This window comes from Thalassophryne amazonica, chromosome 6 (assembly GCF_902500255.1).
Source record: "Thalassophryne amazonica chromosome 6, fThaAma1.1, whole genome shotgun sequence".
NCBI lineage: Eukaryota > Metazoa > Chordata > Actinopteri > Batrachoidiformes > Batrachoididae > Thalassophryne > Thalassophryne amazonica.
In genome coordinates this window covers 91,662,719-91,684,849 of record NC_047108.1, presented here as the reverse complement: position 1 = coordinate 91,684,849, position 22,131 = coordinate 91,662,719, and the positions used below count along the sequence as shown (strand labels likewise).

Below are 22,131 nucleotides of genomic sequence, written 5' to 3'. Positions count from 1 at the left end.
TTAGCTGTTCACAAGTAAAGATGGAGCGAAGCTCGCCACTTTGTGAACAACTGCCTGAAAAAAAAATAGTCCAACAGTTTAAGAACAATGTTTCTCAAAGTTCAATTGCAAGGAATTTAGGGATTCCATCATCTACAGTTCATAATACAACTCCTGGCAAAAATTATGGAATCACCGGCCTCGGAGGATGTTCATTCAGTTGTTTAATTTTGTAGGAAAAAAAGCAGATCACAGACATGACACAAAACTAAAGTCATTTCAAATGGCAACTTTCTGGCATTAAGAAACACTATAAGAAATCAGGAAAAAGAATTGTGGCAGTCAGTAACGGTTACTTTTTTAGACCAAGCAGAGGGAAAAAAATATGGACTCACTCAATTCTGAGGAAAAAATTATGGAATCACCCAGTAAATTTTCATCCCCAAAACTAACACCTGCATCACATCAGATCTGCTCGTTAGTCTGCATCTAAAAAGGAGTGATCACACCTTGGAGAGCTGTTGCACCAAGTGGACTGACATGAATCATGGCTCCAACACGAGAGATGTCAATTGAAACAAAGGAGAGGATTATCAAACTCTTAAAAGAGGGTAAATCATCACACAATGTTGCAAAAGATGTTGGTTGTTCACAGTCAGCTGTGTCTAAACTCTGGACCAAATACAAACAACATGGGAAGGTTGTTAAAGGCAAACATACTGGTAGACCAAGGAAGACATCAAAGCATCAAGACAGAAAACTTAAAGCAATATGTCTCAAAAATCGAAAATGCACAACAAAACAAATGAGGAACGAATGGGAGGAAACTGGAGTCAACGTCGTGACCGAACTGTAAGAAACCACCTAAAGAAAATGGGATTTACATACAGAAAAGCTAAACGAAGCCATCATTAACACCTAAACAGAAAAAAACAAGGTTACAATGGGCTAAGGAAAAGCAATCGTGGACTGTGGATGACTGGATGAAAGTCATATTCAGTGATGAATCTCGAATCTGCATTGGGCAAGGTGATGATGCTGGAACTTTTGTTTGGTGACGTTCCAATGAGATTTATAAAGATGACTGCCTGAAGAGAACATGTAAATTTCCACAGTCATTGATGATATGGGGCTGCATGTCAGGTAAAGGCACTGGGGAGATGGCTGTGATTACATCGTCAATCAATGCACAAGTTTACGTTGATATTTTGGACACTTTTCTAATCCCATCAATTGAAAGGATGTTTGGGGATGATGAAATCATTTTTCAGGATGATAATGCATCTTGCCATAGAGCAAAAACTGTGAAAACATTCCTTGCAAAGAGACACATAGGGTCAATGTCATGGCCTGCAATTAGTCCGGATCTTAATCCAATTGAAAATCTTTGGTGGAAGTTGAAGAAAATGGTCCATGACAAGGCTCCAACCTGTAAAGCTGATCTGGCAACAGCAATCAGAGAAAGTTGGAGCCAGATTGATGAAGAGTACTGTTTGTCACTCATTAAGTCCATGCCTCAGAGACTGCAAGCTGTTATAAAAGCCAGAGGTGGTGCAACAAAATACTCGTGATGTGTTGGAGCGTTCTTTTGTTTTTCATGATTCCATAATTTTTTCCTCAGAAATGAGTGATTCCATATTTTTTTCCCTCTGCTTGTTCTAAAAAAGTAACCATTACTGACTGCCACAATTTTTTTTCCTGGTTTCTTATACTGTTTCTTAAAGCCAGAAAGTTGCCATTTGAAATGACTTTAGTTTTGTGTCATGTCTGTGATCTGCTTTTTATCTACAAAATTAAACAACTGAATGAACATCCTCCGAGGCCGGTGATTCCATAATTTTTGCCAGTGGTTGTATAATCAGAAGATTCAGAGAATCTGGAGAACTTTCTGCACATAAGCGGCAAGGCCGAAAACCAATAGTGAATGCCTGTAACCTTCGATCTCTCAGGCGGCACTGCATTAAAAACCGACATCATTATGTAAAGGATCTTACAGCGTGAGCTCAGGAACACTTCAGAAAACCACTGTCAATTAACACAGTTCGTCGTTACATCTACAAGTGCAAGTTAAAACTCTACCATGCAAAGTGAAAGCCATACATCAACAACATCCAGAAACGCCGCCGCCTTCTCTGGGCCCGAGCTCATTTGAAATGGACAGATGCAAAGTGGAAAAGTGTGCTGTGGTCTGATGAGTCCACATTTCAAATTGTTTTTGGAAATCATGGGTGTTGTGTCCTCCGGACAAAAAAGGAAAAACATCATCCAGATTGTTACCAGCGCAAAGTTCAAAAGCCAGCATCTGTGATGGTATGGGGGTGTGTTAGTGCCCATGGCATGGGCAACTTACACATCTGTGATGGCACCATCAATGGTACATCCAGGTTTTAGTGCAACACATGCTGCCATCCAAGCAATGTCTTTTTCAGGGACATGCCTGCTTATTTCAGCAAGACAATGCCAAGCCACATTCTGCATGTGTTACAACAGTGTGGCTTTATAGTAAAAGAGTGCAGGTACTAGACTGGCCTGCCTGCAGTCCAGACCTGTCACCCATTGAAAATGTGTGGCGCATTATGAAGCACAAAATACGACAACGGAGACCCCGGACTGTTGAACAATTGAAGTCGTACATCAAGCAAGAATGGGAAAGAATTCCACCTACAAAGCTTCAACAATTAGTGTCCTCAGTTCCCAAAGGCTTATTGAGTGTTGTTAGAAGAAAAGGTGATGTAACACAGTGGTAAACATACCACTGTCCCAGCTTTTTTGAAACGTGTTGCAGGCATCCATTTCAAAATGAGCAAATATTTGCACAAAAACAATATAGTTTATCACTTTGAATTCACATTGAATATAGGTTAAAGAGGATTTGCAAATCATTGTAGTCTGCTTTTATTTACATTTTACACAACGTCCCAACTTCATTGGAACTGGGGTTGTAAATGCACCCGATGCAAGTATACATTCTTGGCCGCTGATCACGAATGTGATGATTTGAGGCAAAGGCGTCAGGTATCTTCAAGAACTGCTGCAACCTGTTCCCATGCGTTATGATTAATGGGACACGTTGCTGGCGAATTATCTGGAACCATTACGCACGGTCAAGAATAATGTTCCGCACTACTGCGTGTAACAGCGCATCGTTACGTTCTTTCACGTTGTGAATGAGGCAAATTGTCTCGACACACACACGCCCATACTCATCCTACCATCAGCTGCTCAACAATTCAGATCGCTCTAGTTTGCTCCTCAAAATCTAGATTAATCCACAGCAGAAGAACTTTGTGACTGCATGCTTAGTTTGGCTCTGTGCTATGGAGTGGCGCAGAGAAGAGGAGGAGATGGCGAGAGCCAGATGTGTGGCTCCACGCAGCTCTCCTCTCTGTCGCACACATCAAGCACAGCAGCAGCAGCAGGTGGAACACCTGCAGAAGCTCAATGATGAGCACTAGAATGAGACTTTTAGCTGACTTGGCGTCACTGTCCTTCAGTATACTGCAGCAATGAAACTGAATGCGGTGCAGCGGAGTTTAATTGTGCGCACATCAGAGAACGCTGTCACGCTCTATTAAGGATCACCACTAATCAAGAAGGATCAACGCGCTCAGTTGCAACCTTCACAACATGAGATGAAAATGAGGGTGGTGCATGACAATTCAGTAAGGTATGTATTCTGTAATACATTCCAATTCTAAGGAGGACTCTATTTGTGTATACTAAAGTTTATCTAAATATCTAAAAAAAAAAGAAGAGTAGAGTAGAGCCACTTAGGTGCCTGGTCTTGAGAACTAGGGATGGTAAGTTGAAAAGCTTTTTTATCCCATGGGAACTCTCCCTACCCACCTAAGTGGCTCAAGAAAATGGACAACATGTATAAGTGATATTTACATAATCAGGATAATAAAAAACATATACAAGAAATATAGTTATTACATAATATTATAGGAGTTAGCTTCTAAAACCTAAATATTCATACAGGAGAAGATTGTAGTATACATATACCTAGTCTGTAGACTTGTAAAATTAAATTATAGCTAGTAGGCTATGATATAAATATGGTTATTTTTTTATAGAAACAGAAGCTATGATGTAATATGTTTTAGGTATCTATCTAAAGTTCACCCTGCTAGCTTACTATAGAAAGGCAAATCCATACTCTATATGCTTTCTAATGGAAACCCCAAACTTAGATACTATCTGTTGATATCTATTACTGATGATTAATTGTGCATGACATTCGTGGAAGATTTTTTGTCAGTCAAAAACATGCTCCACAAAAATCACAAATATCACGCACCAACACGCACTATTAAGAAACCTGCCAAGGATGATGCAAATATGACATTCGTAACGCGTCCTGCCTATGTGTAAACGCAGCATAAGACATTAAATCACCAGAAATAAATCAACAGAGAAGCAGAGAGATTACTAAGGTAGCCACCGGCAGCTAGCAATGTGCTTCACTAGAAAACCCAGAATTTAGATGTAATGAAGCTGAGACCAGTTCTGCTGCTAATAATATGAATTGAAAGGAGAATAAACATAATTCCATACTACACTGGTGTGCTAATAATACTGCTTATTTTTCTAAACTAATTTTTTAGAGTAGAAGAAATACCAAAATTTTATTTGACACAATCAGAAATACTGTTATACCTGCACCTTCTGCTGCAACCATTCAGTCTAATGAGGACTATGGGACCTTTTTTGTCCTTTTTTAAATCAGTAAAATCCATGATATCAGGGCAAACATACACCCCCCCTTTTCTTTTCCTACCCCATGTCTCACCAGGCCATTAGTACTGGACAGTTTTCCACAAATATCATTGAAAGAGCCATCAGTCTTGTTGAGAGAATGAAACCTTCCTCCTGCCCACTTGATGTCGCCCCCTCCTCATTATTCAAAAAGGTTATCCACAACACTAGCCCGTGTATTTTATCAATAATCAACAGATGGTTGGAAATATTTTATACTAGAAACACCGCAAAGCAAGACAGCAATGTGCAATGTTTGCAAAGCCGTTGTACCGAGAGGTGGAGGCTCTGTCGCAACCTACAATACAATGAACTTAATCAATTTGAAAAAAGCACCACATTAAAAAGCACGAGGATTTTTTAACAGAGGGCAGAAAGACAAAAGGAGCCGGGAGGAAGGGTGCGACAATTTACCCAGACTCCAAATATGTGTAAATTAAGTACTTTTATTTATTTTTTGGTGGTTTCTTATGGCATTTTGGAAATGCACTCATACCTCAAAATGGTACATGTAGCCTACTCGAGCAGGTGTGCCATCTGGTATTCCAGAGATGAAACTTCAGCCACTGACCCAACAATGGTCCCGTTTACATGTACATAAACATGTATACCATTAATCAGATTTATTTTGTTCTTTTACATTTGTGTGTTTCAGCATTCTAAAGAGCTAATTTCTTTGAGAGACAGAAACAGAGAGCACTGTCTTTTCTCTATAGTCTATGCTTTTTTCCAAAACCTGCATTTTTCATCAATCAAGATTTGATTTGATTTTTTTTTTCCACAGGTGCACCCCAAAAACTGTATACAAGGACATGTACCATTTTGAGGAAGAAGCACATTTCCACATTTCCAAAATGCCACAAGATACCACCAAAAAATGAAAGTACTTAATTCTTTCACCAAAACATCAAATCTAAGTTTGCATCTATGTATCTTCTGGCATATTGTAGCTTAGGGCTGGGCGATAGGACCTAAAATTCATATCACGGTATAAACTGAATCCCTTCACGGTAAAGGTATATATCACGATATATACCTAAAAATTATAATGTACTGTGGGTGTTTCTGAATGTGCCCCTTAGCAAAGTTAAATTGATAAAAAATAAATTAAAAAACAACAAAAAACAAAAACAGATATAATGTAATGTTGAGAACATTTATTCTGCAGATCTTAAAACTACAGCTACAATTTGCCAGAAGGTACATCTAAGATGCAAGCCTAAATTTGTTAAGGTGAAATAATCAAATAAATTTATTTATTGTTGGGTCAGTGGCTGAAGTTTCATCTCTTGAACACTAGATGGCACACCGCTATGAATAGGGCAGCGCAGTCTCCTTTGAACCCCTGCGTAATACCGCACGATTTGACCACTTCTGAGGACAGCCTCCCATTACAAAATACTAACACAGCATAACGTCAGATAAATGGGGTACTGTTTTGCTTTCGGTTGCAATCACCAAAGCAGTCGCGAAAAGTGGAGGGGTTTTTTCGGTTCACAGTGGAGAAGGGAAGACCAGGCAACTGGGAGAGGTCATGTCGGTATGTGTTAGTCTACACTAGTGATGGGATGAACAACACTGGTGCGTCAGCACACAAGAGTAAAACCCCGTATTGGTGCGTGTATCGCTTTAAGAAAAAATCATGTGACTGTGCCGCGCCAAATTGTGTTTATAAGGAAACAAACTGTATCGACATGTTGCGGATTTGTTGGATGGAGTTTTGCTGTTGGATTTTTGCTTGCCCTCACCTTGTTCCACTGACTTCATGTATCGTTCAAAGACGTTTCCCCAGTCTGGAATAATTTTGATCTTTTGGCGCCAAATAAGGTAAATCTTTGTTTACTGTTCTTTTTCCAATTATGTTTATTATGTTTGTACTCCTTTACAATACTGGAAGAATAACCAGAAAACATATCCACACCTTTATCAACTCGCACTGAAATTTTTATGCTCACCATCTTCATCTGTACCCTGTGAAAGAGTTTTTTCTAAGGCAGGGGAACTGGTGTGTAAGAGGAGAAATCGCCTTGGAGCAAAGACACTTCAGAAACCTTTTTGTTCCTCAATAAAAATGCATAAACGAACCTATTTTTAGTCTTTTATTTCGTATGCTTTAACACTTAAGTTAACAAATTTCCATACATAAGTTACAAATTTTAACTCTGAATTTTATTACAGACAAATTTGCTATATATTTTACAAACCAACTCAGTTTAGCATTTACACAAACAAGGTTTTAAGCAAATTTTAAACTCTTCTCATGAACAGCGTAACTCGACACACAAATTGAGCACATGAAATTATGCAATGATGAGATCATATTTTAAATAGAGGACAGGCGATGAACTATTTCACAGGCTGATGTTGCGTTTGCAGCACGTTAGCTTTTCCATCTTATTTTCATTTTATTTACCTGAAATGATTTTATAACTACGGCAGGGGTCACTATTGAGCGACCAACACAGTGTCAATACAGTCCCGACACAGTTTGTGTAGTGTGTCAATACACTCCTTGAGGTATCATCATCCCATCACTAGTCTACACAGCTCACCAGAGTAGCTGTGTTCTCTCTCCTGCACAACCGCCTCTGCATGAGGCTCGGTTAGAGTGCCGGGTCATAAACAAACCGCAACACCTGTCCACTTTCCAATGCATCCTCAATTTGTCTTTGCATTTTCACTTTGTTTGCCATGTAATTTGGCCAAAAACTCTGATAGGGCTGTCCAAGGATGTAAGATTATTGCATCATATTTTAACGCTTTAGTGCCCGCCCTCAAATGAGACTGCACTGCCCAATACATGAAGTGTTTTCAGAGCATTTCCTCACTTACAAAACTCAACATGAAACCAGTTAATAGAAATATTTAATTATTACTCATATAATTAATTTACTCATATTTGAAGTCACTCTGGGTAAACTGTTGTTCCCTTGCTGATTATGTCTTACTGCTTCATTTTTAAAAATTCTTGCATTATTTAATGTGGCACTTTCTCAAAAGTTTGATTCAGGTCGTAACGCAGCCGTCCGCCTCCGCCCAGGGAGCCGATGGAATAAATAAAAAAATTTGTTTTGCAGTGTTCAGCGATAGAACTGTTACAGTCAGGCATCTCAGTGAGATACATGCCTCAGCTCAGAACCCCTCTCCCCCTCTCCTGCACTCTGCAGCAAAGGAACAGTGGTTCACAGTTGGGTCATTCCATATGAAATCATCCAAAATAAGGGGAAGTCCCAGTTTTATAGTTTAGAATTGCCTGGTTTTGATATACAGTGAGGAAAATAAGTATTTGAACACCCTGCGGTTTTGCAAGTTCTCCCACTTAGAAATCATGGCGTGGTCTGAAAGTTTCATCTTAGGTGCTGTGAGAGACATAATGTAAAAAAAAAAAAAAAAAAAAAATCCGGAAATCACGATGTATGATTTTTTTAATAATTTATTTGTATGTTACTGCTACAAATAAGTATTTGAACACCTGCCAACCAGCAAGAATTCTGGCTCTCACAGACCCATTAATTTTTCTTTAAGAAGCCCTCTTATCCTGCACTCTTTACCTGTATTAATTGCACCTGTTTGAACTTGTTACCTGTATAAAAGACACCTGTTCACACACTCAATCACACTCCAACCTGTCCGCCATAGCAAGACCAAAGCGCTGTCTTAGGACACCAGGGACAAAACTGTAGACCTGCACAAGGCTGGGATGGACTACAGGACAACAGGCAAGCAGCTTGGTAGAAGACAACAACTATGACAACAGTTATGATTATTTATTAGAAAGTGGAAGAAACACAAGATGACTGTCAGTCTCCCTCGGTCTGGGATTCCATGCAAGATCTCACTTTGTGGGGTAAGGATGATTCTGAGAAAGCTCAGAACTACACAGGAGGACCTGGTCAATGACCTGAAGAGAGCTGGGACCACAGTCACAAAGATTACATTAGTAACACATGATGCTGTCATGGTTTAAAATCCTGCAGGGCAGCAAGGTCCCCCTGCTCAAGCCAGCACATGTCCAGGCCCATTTGAAGTTCACCAGTGACCATCTGGATGATCCAGAGGAGGCATGGGAGAAGGTCATGTGGTCAGATGAGACCAAAATAGAGCTTTTTGGAATTAATTCCACAAACCATGTTTAGAGGATGAGAACAACCCCAACAAAGCCATCCCAACTGTGAAGCATGGGGGTGGAAACATCATACTCTGGGGGTGCTCTTCTGCACAGGGGACATGATGACTGCACCGTATTGAAGGAAGGATGGATGGGGTCATGTATTGCGAGATTTTGGCAAACAACCTCCTTCCCTCAGTAAGAGCATTGAAGATGGATCATGGCTGGGTCTTCCAGCATGACAATGACCCCAAACACACAGTCAGGGTAACTAAGGAGGGGCTCCATAAGAAGCATTTCAAGGTCCTGGAGCGGCCTGGCCAGTCTCCAGACCTGAACTCAATAGAAAATCTTTGGAGGGAGCTGAAACTCCAAACCTGAAAGATCTACAGAAGATCTGAATGGAGGAGTGGACCAAAATCCCTGCTGCAGTGTGTGCAAACCTGGTAAAAACTACAGGAAACGTTTGACCTCTTTAATTGAAAACAAAGGCTACTGTACCAAATATTAACACTGATTTTCACAGGTGTTCAAATACTTATTTGCAGCAGTAACATTCAAATAAATTATTAAAAACATCATACATTTTGATCTGCAATTTTTTTTTTTTTTTAGATTATGTCTCTCACAGTGGACGTGCACCTAAGATGAAAATTTCAGACCCCTCCATGATTTCTAAGTGGGAGAACTTGCAAAATCGCAGGGTGTTCAAATACTTATTTTCCTCACTGTATTTTGTAGCTCATGTTAAGAGAATTACAATGGTCTTGGCGGCAGCTCAATATCTTGTTTCATTTAGATTCTATGGGAGTTTGAAAAAGGGGGCATGTCCGTGTTAACCCTCTAAGTTCCGTTTGTGATCATGTTTACTTGGCCATAAATCAAAACCGATTAAAGATATTAACTTGATATTTTCAGAATTTGTTTATTCTGTCTTAAAATATATGTAAAATGTACAGTTGTAGACATTAACCCCCTGGGGGCAATGCAATTAATTACCAAAAAATGGAATTTGGGCAAAATATAGTCCATGCATGGGCATAGCTTATGTACAGCTAGCTACACGTTAGTTACTGTGCTTTGTTTATTCAGTGATACATTGTTTATAATGTAGCAATGTATGTGTATACATGCTGGATGGATTTCAGAATCGCTATCATATAGACTGTCATATATTTCCTGTACATTTAAGTACATTTTTCAGCTTCAAACGCTGCGCGGCTCTCTGCTGAGACAGAGAGTCCGCTCGGACTTAATAACTTCAAAACAAATTGCCGCTTTAAATAAAATGACACCTCTTACAAACGTTGCAATACAGACAATAAACTACAATCGACGAAAACGTTTTTCCTCCCAAAATGAGACGTCCTGCATTCTTTATAAACCTGACCTGCAGCACAGCTGCAAGAGCTCAGCTCATAGGTGTCGAAAGACATTCATGCCAATAATGTCTGAAAGGAAATGCTTTTGACAAAAACTAACATTTTATTTCTATTTATGTCCAGAGATCAAGGATCTACCATGTAGAGTTTATTATGTCCAGAGTTTAAGGATCCAGTAATCAATTTCATATTTATTTACTTTAAGACTCAATAAAATGTTGTTCAATTTCAATTTAATCAGCTTATATAGAGCCAAATTACAACAAAAGCCATCTCAAGGTGCCTCATACAGAACAGTTCAACAGAAAAAATTAAAATAAATAAAAATAAAAAAAATTCAAATACCTAATTAAAAACAAGTAAAACAATAAATCATAACAAAATAAAAACTACTCATAAGAAAGAGAATAAAAATAGGTTTAAGTCTCGACTTAAAAATGTCCACGGACTCCGACTGCCTCACTGAGGGCCATGTACTGGCTAACCCAGAATGAGATTGCCCACTCAACAAACTTCCCCAGCCTTCTGGACATGATGAAGGGACTTGGGCTGTCATACCTGGCTTTTCCCCTTTGGGTACCCCTAGAATGGCCAATTTTTAGCTTGAATTTTCAAAAGCTTCCCCCCTTCCGCACCTTCGCTCCCTCGACATTACCACTATGCTAAAATTTTATCCTAGCTAGAACCCTGTAATAATATTAAAGCAAACAGAGCTCTGGTATCGGAATAGTACCGGCAGATATCCAAATTCAGGTATCAGGATCGGATCGGAAGTGAAAAAATGTGGATAGGTGCATCCTTACTTTCTACCAGGTTGCGAATGTGCACGAGCCTTCACAGGCACTACTCTGTTCATTCAGTATGCTCTGTACAGAGGAGACAGACACTTAACCCTCTACTCTTTTAATTTTTTGAGAAAGTCTGTGAGATTTTTGATCCAGATTTGTTAAGAGTCTCAACGGAGCATGACACTCTTAATCTGATCATAACTGGCGCTGTGAATGCACATGTAGAACTCTCTCCCCAAAGCTGTGTGGACGTGTATCTGAAACTGCAGTGTGTTCAGGCTACCTGAACACACAGCTATATTTCTTAGACTCCGATTTTTCACCGTTACTACATCAACAACACTTCTCAAAATGCACAAAGCTGTGTCTTTTGCAGAAATGGTGTTTATAACAGGCTGCATTCAAGACTAACCAACGTGCAAACGCAAGCAGATCTTCCTGCAGTCCAAGAGTGGCTGCTGCTATTACTGCGACTGCATCAAAATTAACACAGCTATCACTTTAAAAACATGTCACTGTGCCACAACATCACACTTATGTAAACTTTGCAATTAATCTGCGGCTCTGTTCTTACGCTAGCAGCAGGTTGTCTACATTTCATTCAACAGCACGCTTGGATGTTTGTTCAGAGTGACATAAACACTGTCAGAAACATTCCGAAAAATAAGTACTTTGTTTTTGGCAGCCCCCGTAGCTGTTTGATGTGAATGGCATATGCTTAGTGAGATCCAGACTGGACAGCAGGTGTGGTAAGATCTACTATTTGATCCACTGCAATGCATCCTGTGTTTCTCAACGTGTGCGCATGAGCACTGTCATGCTGAAGAATTATAAATTTTCCAAGACAAACCCACTTCAAGTGTGCGCACAGCTTTTGCAAAGTGTCCACATATTTGTGGGAATTCATCCACTTGCATTTGATACTGTGCATTTGTGGCTGTCATGGGGTGCCTACAACGAGCCTGGTCATGCAGACTCATCACAGTTGGATTTTCGCCCTTTAAACTCCTTTCTTACCTCCTCCTCCTACACATTTGTTGATAATATCCATGGGACTTCTCTCTGCGGTGAGGAATTCAACATGAGCAAGCCATTTCAAATGCACATTGCCATATATATATATATATATATATATATATATATATATTTTTTTTTTTTTTTTTTTTTTTTTTTACGTACTACTACATGCATGAGTGTGCTGAAAGCCTAAAATTGTAGAAGAAAACCATTTGGTATAGTGATACTCAATAAGTAAAGGAGTACTCTAGTACAAGTTTCACTTCAATACAGTCACTTGCTCAGTTCTGGATCATTGCCGGTTCCGGATCACTGCTGTAGTATTTGTGCTGCCATTTCTCGTAATCAGCGCAAAAAAGCTAATACTTGGTACCAATGGAAAGAGTGATGTTTTGTCTACAAACGACCACAAGCTTGACGGGATCCAGCCATCCTTGTGATCAGCAGAGGAATCAAAACATCCGGTGTCTGCAGTGTGCGCGCTTTTTCTCACTCACTCATTCCTGCAAGTTTGAAAGTAATGATCTCTGAGACGCAGCAAAGGTGAGTTAGCCATTCTGTGTTTTTGGTTCTACAGTGGGAAAATACTTACTTACTTGGGTAGAAAATGGCAGTGTGTTATGTCTTGCTGTTTAATTGCTGCATGCATTTATCTCCAACGTGAAAATTTGCCGGTTGTGGATCACTGAAGCAGCAGCCTCGTTCGTGTCTGTACTTGTGAGTCATGTGGACTTTGGGGGTCATCTCAACATCACGAATGGGCATGAATGTGGGGGCTTTTACTTTTTAATTCGGGAGAAATCTCACTTCTACACTTCATTTTTTGCTCGTAAAAACGTAGAACAGTGCCTTTCGAAACTAAGTAAATTCTCATTTAATAAGTATAATTTATATCATTTTGTGTTCAAAACACATTCTCGGGCACAGTGTGTATCATTCTGCATTAGAAGGGCTCCAGCCAGATGCCAGGAATACCCCCAAAGTGACACAGAGTGTCGTGATCCAGAACCGGCAAAGTGATCCATTTCCGGAAAATATTTGCGCCACACATAATGTGGCTTCACACTTTAAGTAGAAGGGCTACCCCATCCTGACTTCTTCAGCTAGATAACACCCAAATACCCAATACAACAATATGCAATAAAGGACATTCAGTTGCATTATGGCTCCGTATAGCGGGACTTTAAAAAAGGTGATCTGGAACTGGGCAACTGACTGTATCTTGCATGTTATTGAAATAACCTCACTGGGGGCATAACTTTTCAGCTATCTCCTTGGAAATGAAGTCCAAGATATACTCAGAGTCTTGGAAATGCTCATCCTGTATTCATCTCCTCACTTGCCCAAAGAAAACTGTTTCTATTAGCAACATTCCTCATACTTAGTTTGTCAAATTTTTACGATGATTATTATTACTACTACAAACAAATGTTAATACTTGTGTAAAGTAAGTGGCTCTTAAATAAAAAATAAATAATGCCCTTGAGGTTGCACATGCTGTTAACTTTCAAAGTGCCATACCTGGAGGGAGCTGAATGTTCTGAATGTTGGGTGCATTCTGCTGAGGCTGGCTGAGGCGAGGAGCCAGCACCTGAGGCGCAATCGCTCGGATTCCACCAGAAGCACCACTGACTGACGACGGTACTGAAGTCCTCAGATGTTGTAAAACAGTCGCACTCCTCATCGCCGCTGAAGAAGCGATGTGTGCACCAGACTGCATTTTTGAAGAGTCGCATTTGTTGCCAGGAGAGACACTACCGGCTGCTGTTGAGGTTAAAACAGTGGCAGTCTGCGAGGTATGAGTTTGCATAGGTGGCCTGACCAGCGTGACTGTGGGCACAGCGTTCGCAGACGACTGAGAAGCGATCGCAGGCGAAGTCACGGCGGTCTGCGCATTTGTTGCACAAGTCCGAATAACAGTACTGCTCGGTGTGGCAGACAGAACTGCGAGGTTCCCCTTGCTGACACAACCGGGTCCGTTGTTGACAAGAGTGACAGCAGCGTGCGAGCTGTCAGCAGCTATTCCTCTGGTTGTGTGAGAGTTTATCACCATTGTACTTCCATTCAAAGTTTGCACACCAGTTATTCCGGTTTTCCCGGCGCCAGACGCTGGGTCTGACAACACCGGGATAACTCCTCCAGCTGGTGCCGCCTTGGAGTGACTCTGCGCGGCTGCCGCGCTCGGTCCCGCCGCCGCCGCCGCTGCTGCTCCGTCCATACTCCGAGAAACCCGCGGAGTTAACGACACCTCGGTGCACTTCTGACCCCACGGTCGAACAACTCTCTGACTCGCATTAGTTTCATGGGGGGAAAAAAGTGAAGGCAAATCCCCCCACACCTACCTCCCCAAAAAACGTGAGCGTTAACTAGCTATTAGCTAACCAGAGTGGGCAGCTATCTTACCTGCTTTAGAAAAGTACCATTTCACTGCCCTAAACACTGCAAAGACAAGGTACAGCTAAGTTACCGGCATAATTTTACACACACTGTCCCTGAACCGTAATGTTAAGACGAACTCCCGCTGCACAGTCACACACCGGGTCCCCCGCTGAAGCACTAACTACTTTCTTGGCCGCCTCCGTGTTGAAGAAAACATCTAAATCGGAACCCGCCGCCATCTTTACCCAGCTACGCTCGCTCTTGAGACGCATGCGCCGATTGGATGTACAATTCATGACGTGTGCTTTCGGGCGGCTGTGATTGGTTAGTCGAAGGAAATAAAGGTCCGGGTAGATGGCTCCGAGCTGTAGTTCAGGCTCCTAACGCAGTGTGAGAGCTTCGGAGGGGAACGGGAATACGGTGCGCGGAGCCGCCGTTGTCTCTGCTGGGAGCGCCGGAGACGCTGCGTGGGACGCGTGCAGTGCTCACAATCACGTCTCTGCCGAGTTATGCGAACTGTCGTCGTTGTGTTCATATGAGTTTAGGTTAGACGACTCAAAATGGCTGCGTAGTTAGTTTTTCTCTCTCTCTTTGGAAAGCAGCTGCTGCTGACAGCCGTGAATGTCAAAGTGTTCAGCGGCACACATCAAGCATGTCCACTTTTGTTGTGAGAGTGCATCTCCTTTCTGATATTGAAATATAGTGTTTGCGAAGCATTAAGAAGAAATTTAAATCGATGTTCTGGAGAGCAATGAGTTTCAGAACCGAGACAGGGGCGTAACTAGTTATTGTTTTGTTTTGTTTTTGGGGGGGGGGGGGGGGTTGGGGGTCCCAGATTGTGGCTCACTAAAAAACATTGACATCTTGCAATGTGCAAAAAAAAAAAAAAAAGTGAAATTCAATATTTTGCAAGTCACTGTAAAAAAAAAAAAGTTTTATTTCCTACAAACATTCCAAAGTGTGAGCTGTGGCCCCTTGGGGTAAGTACGTGACAAAAAAAAAAAAAAAAAAAAAAATTAAAGGAATTGTAACAGAAATTGTGGGTGCAAAAGAGCTTATAGAGACCTTCAAAATGATGTTTAAATATTAGTTCTATGTCAAATATGAAGAAAGTTATGCGCATTTTAAGGTGGGAAGATCTTGGTAATTTACATCTGTGTGTTTTAAGGAACAAACTCCAGAAAGCAGTGACTGCTGTCTCATTGTTTACATTTCAAAATGATGGTACTCTGTCAGACCTAATTATTATGTCATTTAAATGTGTGATTTTCAGTGATCTGCCGTATAAACACTTTTTGCTGAGAGTAGTTTCCAGGGTAAACAAACATCAATTTCACCATGTCCGCCGTCTTGCTGACTCGACATCGGTTTTGCGGATCATAAAAATATGCATGCGAAGGCTTCAATCACCACCAAACTTTGCAGAAAGGTTTGTAAATACATTAATTAATTTTTCTAGATGATTTAAAAAACAATCTTACTTGCCTTCAAGGTGAATTTCTTCGACTTTTTCTTTGCAATTTTTCAATCACGGAATTTCCTAAGTTCTACTCAACACAGGAATGCCATTTGAAAATTAGGTTGCAAGGGGGGGATTTCAACTACATCATCAAATAGGGAGATTCCCGATTGTCAAAAAATAAACACTTTCCATGAAATGCAAACACAGCACTAGTGCCTGGAAAGTCTCTCAGCATGTACAGCAGTGGACGCCATATTTAGGTCATACGCACGTACCTATGTGTTGTGCCATGAAGGTACTGCAGGTGGTAGATCCAATTCAATTTATTTTATTAATATACCCCCAAATCACAACAATGCTGCCTCAAGGCACTTCACATGGGTAAGGTCTAACCTTACCAACCCCTCAGGTGACAGTGGTAGGGAAAAACTCCCTCTGGTGTTATAGTAGAGAAGCTTGAATCTTCAACTGGACTGGGTTGCTTCAGACCACCAGAGCAAGAATTTTAGCTAAGGAAGGTTCTGTGATTTGAAGCGAAATGTCGTCACGTCAAGCAACCCAGTCCAGTTGAAGATTCAAGCTTCTCTACTATGGAAACCACCTGGACAACTGAGAGCCTACACAGAAACATCCCTCTGGTGTTATTGAGGAAGAAACCTCAAGCAGACCAGACTCAGAAGGGACCCACTGCTTGGGCCATTCTAACAGTTACAAGGTTTTTACAAACAATCGAATGTTAACAAAGAATGTGGGTACAGAAAATAGATGGTCAATCTTACAAATGAAAAGCATTGAAAAAGAAAGTAACATGCAAGTCATTCAGCATTGTGTCTTAAAGACAATACAAAATGATAAGTACGTAATAGAATGAAATACATTTTAAGAAGGGCAAGAAGAACTTAAAAAGGCATATGTAATAAAAATATAAAAACAAAGATAAAAATTAAAAAATATAAAGATTTATTATACAGTACCATACTGTTTGTATTTCTTAAACATTGATGGAAGTGAAGTCCAACGAGTCCAACACATATTCAGTGACTTGGAAATGTTCATATATCCACTGCCTGAGAAAACTGGCTGTAAAAGTGATGACTTACTGTAAATTCATCAAAGGGTGCCAATAATGTGACTACCATAGCTTTATGGTGGTATTTTTTTTCTTTCAATTTATTAAAGCATTTTGTTTTGTTCTTGTTGCCAATAACTTTGAACACTTTAAAAAATATTTTAATTAAACAAAATTGCTTTGTTTACATTTATTTCTGATGACGACATAAGACATAAGACGATTATGGTGAAGACTTACAGGAAACATTTGACCTCTGTCATTGCCAACAAAGATTATGTTACAAAGTATTGAGATGAACTTTTGTTATTGACCAAATACTTATTTTCCACCATAATTTACAAATAAATTCTTTAAAAATCCTACAATTTGATTTCCTGTTTTTTTTTTTGTTTGTTTGTTTGTTTTCTCATTTTGTCTTTTCCCACCATAATTTACAAATAAATTCTTTAAAAATCCTACAATGTGATCTCTCCTGGATTTTTTTTTCATTTTGTCTCTCACAGTTAAAATTACAGTGAAAATTACAGATGTCTCTCATCTTTCTAAGTAGGAGAATTTGCACAGTCGGGCTGACTACTTTTTACCCCACTGTGTGCGTGTGTGTATATATATATATATATATATATATATATATATGTGTGTATATATATATATATATATATATATATATATATATATATATATATATATATATATATATATATATATATATGTGTGTATATATATATATATATATATATATATATATATATATATATATATATATATATATATATATATATATAAAATTGGCTGAATCACAATCAAGTTGACCAACTGTGGTGCACAAGAGGTGAAAAATGAAGTTCCTTAGATGAATATGAAAATACTTCTAAAACAATCTATGGTATCCAGAGCTCAATGCCAGAAAATATTTTTGAAGTAACTGTCTTCATTGTAAAATTACAGCACATTGAACTAAATGTTAAATTCTGAAATTGGCTATGTACGGAAACTACATACTATTGTAATAGCTCTCTTGTTGTATGTCATTATATTATCAGTTTTTAGATTGTGATTGTAGTGTTCTTTGTATTGTCAGAGATACTGTCCGATCCCACTACCTAGATACACGGCACACACTCACCCTCTGGTGAGTGTGGTTGTGTAAAACCAGCTCTCCGTCTCTGGGGTCCGACCTTCGTGTCTCCACGGGTATTACCCGGCAAGGCTACACAAGGGCTATTTAAGCTGGTGTCAAGGAGATTCGTCTAGCTGCTCACTGCCTCCATCCGGACGTCCACCCCGCTGAAGCTGGTCTCGCACCCCGGTTGAATAGCCTCCTCAGGAACCAGGATACGAACCGGCCACGCCCGTTAATGGCAGCTCTCCTCTTATGGATCAGGGCTCTTGGAATGTTGCTAGATTTTAAATTTAGTGACTCATACAGCGAGTCCCCAGGATGTGTTATTTTTATTGAAAACCAGACTAACCTTTTAGAGCACTTTGTTGTTGTGTACCCAATAAACTTAACTTTCACACCTTAAGAAGCATCAATAATCCAGTGTCCGAGCCTTAGCACTTTGACTGCATGCTTGGAGTTTTATTGCAGGTTTTGCAAGGGCCGATAACATATTCATCATGAGTTATATGGTGATGATTTCACAACAGTAATACAAATACAATTAAAATAATGATTGGCTGAGATTTATTATTATTATTAATTAATTAATTAATTTATTTATTTTTAATACTATAATTCTGACTGATCTTGCTTTGACTGGGACTGGATTGATTTCTTAACAAATTTTCCTGGGAGTGAGGGAGGAAGGTTTTCGAGGTTAAGGTCCCCAGCTCGATGAACTTGATTTCCTCTTCATCAGCTATTAGTCGTTGGCTGACCACGATCCTTGTGCGATCTTGTGATCCTTCAGCAAAGTTAATCCACATAAGATATTATTCCATCTTCAATCAACCACAAGTTGATCTAATCCATTCTGGTATGCTGTGATATTCCTTGAGAGAGTAATCGTTGAACATTCCCCACTCAGACTTAAGGCCAGTGGTTATCCTCCATTGTTCTGCTACTCCGTAACTGGACGGCCTGAGTGGGCGTTGTAATATCTCTCAAACGACTCTGCACGGCTCCAATCCTCTCACTCCACGATTCCAATTAATGCTCACTAGATGGTCAAGTCTTGTGATCAACTCGTAGCAGGGGAGTAGTGGCAACAGCACCTCTCCCTGGAAGAATAACCCCGTTTTCTGGTGTTTCAACAACTTATATATGTTCCTGACTCCAGTCGTCCTCAGATGATCTTGGCTACCATGGGGACACTGTTGACTCAAAACCTCCTCCCTTCTCCTTCTGCTTTACTGGAAATCTCCACAGCCCCTACCAGTAACTTATTTCTCAAGTTCCTCTTTTCTGTTAACACTTCAGCTTTTCTGAGAATTCATTCTTTTAAATCATTTCTTGAAAATCACATCAGTCATATTCAATCATTTCATTTCAACTCTCTTTGACATAAAAACAATTCATATGATCATATACAAACATTCTCATTCCTTATTATTCATTTCATATTTCACCAACATCTTAATCATTTGGTCAATTGTTTCACATCAGTTTTTCTTGCCCCACTTGCGACATCTTCTTCACTCCCTCTTTTTCTCTGACACTGCACTCTTTATGAAAACAACTCATATAATCATTCATTTCACTTACTCGTAAAATACATCTTCTAATCAACTCTTAATTTTAACACATTACTACTTCATTTGATCATACTTGTCATGTTAGAATCATTTTTAGATATATTCCCTCGTCTTCACCACCGAGTTCATTCCGTGGACCTCCCCATTTGCAATGGAAAAGTCCGTCATGATCTCACTTACTCCTGGAAGGTACCAAAAACTGTGCAGTTTAATTTAACAGCATGTATATTAATCCCATGGCACGTATTATACTCCAAGATGAAAACAAGCTGAGAGCAAGCTTAAAGTCATCTTTCCTGACACCCCCTCCATGACTTAAAGCTCTGCCGATCTCTCAATACCTCCATAAAAACATCCTTGTCATCGTCGACAGGATGAAGGGTGAGCACTTCTTTTTCATCCACCATTGGAGACAGAACAGGAGGAGCTGGAGTTGAACGACACTCATCCAGCACCACATACTCATCTCCTCCCACTTGTAGATTGCCGTCACTGTCAGAAGGCTGCCCTTCCAGTAGTGGTGATTGTGATAGTAATCCCAAAGGAGGCGGATTTGCCTCATATTCCCGAGATGATAATCCGTCAGGGAACAATGGTGCGCATGGTGAAGTGGGGGTGATGGGTGTATAACATGATGTAACTGGTGTAGATGGTCGCGATGATGTATCCTTCGTTCGAGGTGAAGCCTCAGTGAGAATATCCTGGAACTCGGGCTGTTGAAGGTGTTCGTCCAGGAACACCCGCGTAAGGGCCTCCAAACACCAGTTCATTTCCTCGGTTTGCACCCCAACCTCTGTATTGCGCCGTGGAGGTGAACGTGGAACTGGTGGTAATGAAGGACCAATGGCCACGATCCGGCCATCGGCGAGATCAGCTGTGGAGAATCTTATTCCCGTAGGATACATCCACATTTTGGTAAACACGGGGCAGTACATATATCCCTCTGGAGACACTATGGTGTCAGCTCGTAATTGAGCAATCAAGAGAGAATGCCAAATCACGTGCCTCGACCTCAATTTTTAAGTATGCTTCCGATGGTACCTGGGGCAGAAAAGAAGTATCCTTCCGTCCCACTATTCCCCGCACCACTTGAACAGGGAAGTTGTTGCCGTAGCACGTCGGGCACCACAGAGTCGGTGTTATCTCCCGGAAGTAGAGTGCTTGCTCCAGGGTGGCTTGACAATGAATACATCTTATATCCCCCTGTAGTGTAAGAGGAAACATTAGTCTTTTAACTGTTATATTGCAAGCAAGCGGAAGTGTTCGCCGGGATTATTCAGATGTACGCCAGAGATGCCTCATGATCACCATAGGAGAGCGGGACTGTGGTGACGTTGTCATTCCCGTTGTAGCTGAAGGAGCCGTACGTGGGAAGCAAGCATCATAGGTCGTAAACCATAACAGCAGGAGTAATTGACTAACCATGGACAGCCAGTATAAAGTTGATAATATTCCCCATCCTAAGCCCCAAATTATGATAAGTCCAAGTTTGTAGAGCCAGGGTTTCTTGCGTTGTACGGCTCCAGTTAACGTAGCTATGTACGCTAACAGGGTCAAGGTCATCACGGCCTCACACACAATGTCAGCTATCACTGCCGGGGCGTAAAAGATTGCTGTCATATCTATCACCATCCACATTGTAATTGATGTGTACTGCCATATTCTCCAACAGTCAAACTGGAGAGTAAAGCGACCGAGGACGTGAGTGACGAATAGAGACAACCCTAAGTCACTCTGACCGTAGTGCAGATTGATGATCACCAATCTGACACATCCATGTAGTAGCGTTACTATTCGCAGTGGTTGTCGTAAGTCCCAATGGCCGACACAGCAGTATAGCAGCCATACTAACAGTAGTGCAATAAACTCCACTCTACTCACTTTGAAGATGGTGTCATTTACGTCGCCAGTATTGTTGGACATCGTGCTCTCTTATTCTTTCTATTTATCTCCTTAAGTTTGTATGCTGTTATGTAGATGCTTCTTCTTTCTTCACTCCCCCAAATCAAAATGAACAGGGCGTGTCTCGGCGTCAGGCTTTGTAGGCTTCATCGCTCCTCCCCTAACGGGGGAGGGGCTCCATCTCACTGCGTTGTGTGCTCCTCCCACACAAGCGCAGGGCAGCTGCAAAACTTCCTTTTAACAAAACATATCCAATCACTGCAGCAATAATAAGTCCTATTATGATTAACAGATAGGGCCAAAGATATCCAAACAAATGTCCAATCCAACCAGTCACCACTTCGAGACCTTCTTTAATGACTTCTCCGGTCTCTGCAGCGAAAGTGGTGATGATTCCTCCAGCTATTATTTGCGTTCTTTCCCACCAAGAACATTCATGCCGACCTCTTCCTTTCCCACAGCTCAATCCGATTGGGTCCCAACCATTTGTAACCGACAATTTCTCGTCCTTTGCATAGACTTTTCTTGAAGGCATATCCTTCCTCAAGCATTATCAAAGCATCACCAACAAATGGCACTATGCGGCC

The 22,131-nt window shown here is 40.6% G+C and overlaps 1 protein-coding gene across 1 annotated transcript in view; it reads right to left on the bottom strand.

The window, feature by feature from the left end:
- LOC117512652 (transcription initiation factor TFIID subunit 4-like) overlaps positions 1-14,502 on the bottom strand; it is a 68,326-nt gene extending 53,824 nt beyond the window's left edge. The window contains exon 1 of the mRNA XM_034172805.1: positions 13,554-14,502. Coding sequence (XP_034028696.1) covers positions 13,554-14,250 — 697 coding nt within the window. The 5' untranslated portion in view covers positions 14,251-14,502. The remainder of the gene's footprint in view (positions 1-13,553) is intronic.
- Positions 14,503-22,131: the final 7,629 nt, after the last annotated feature.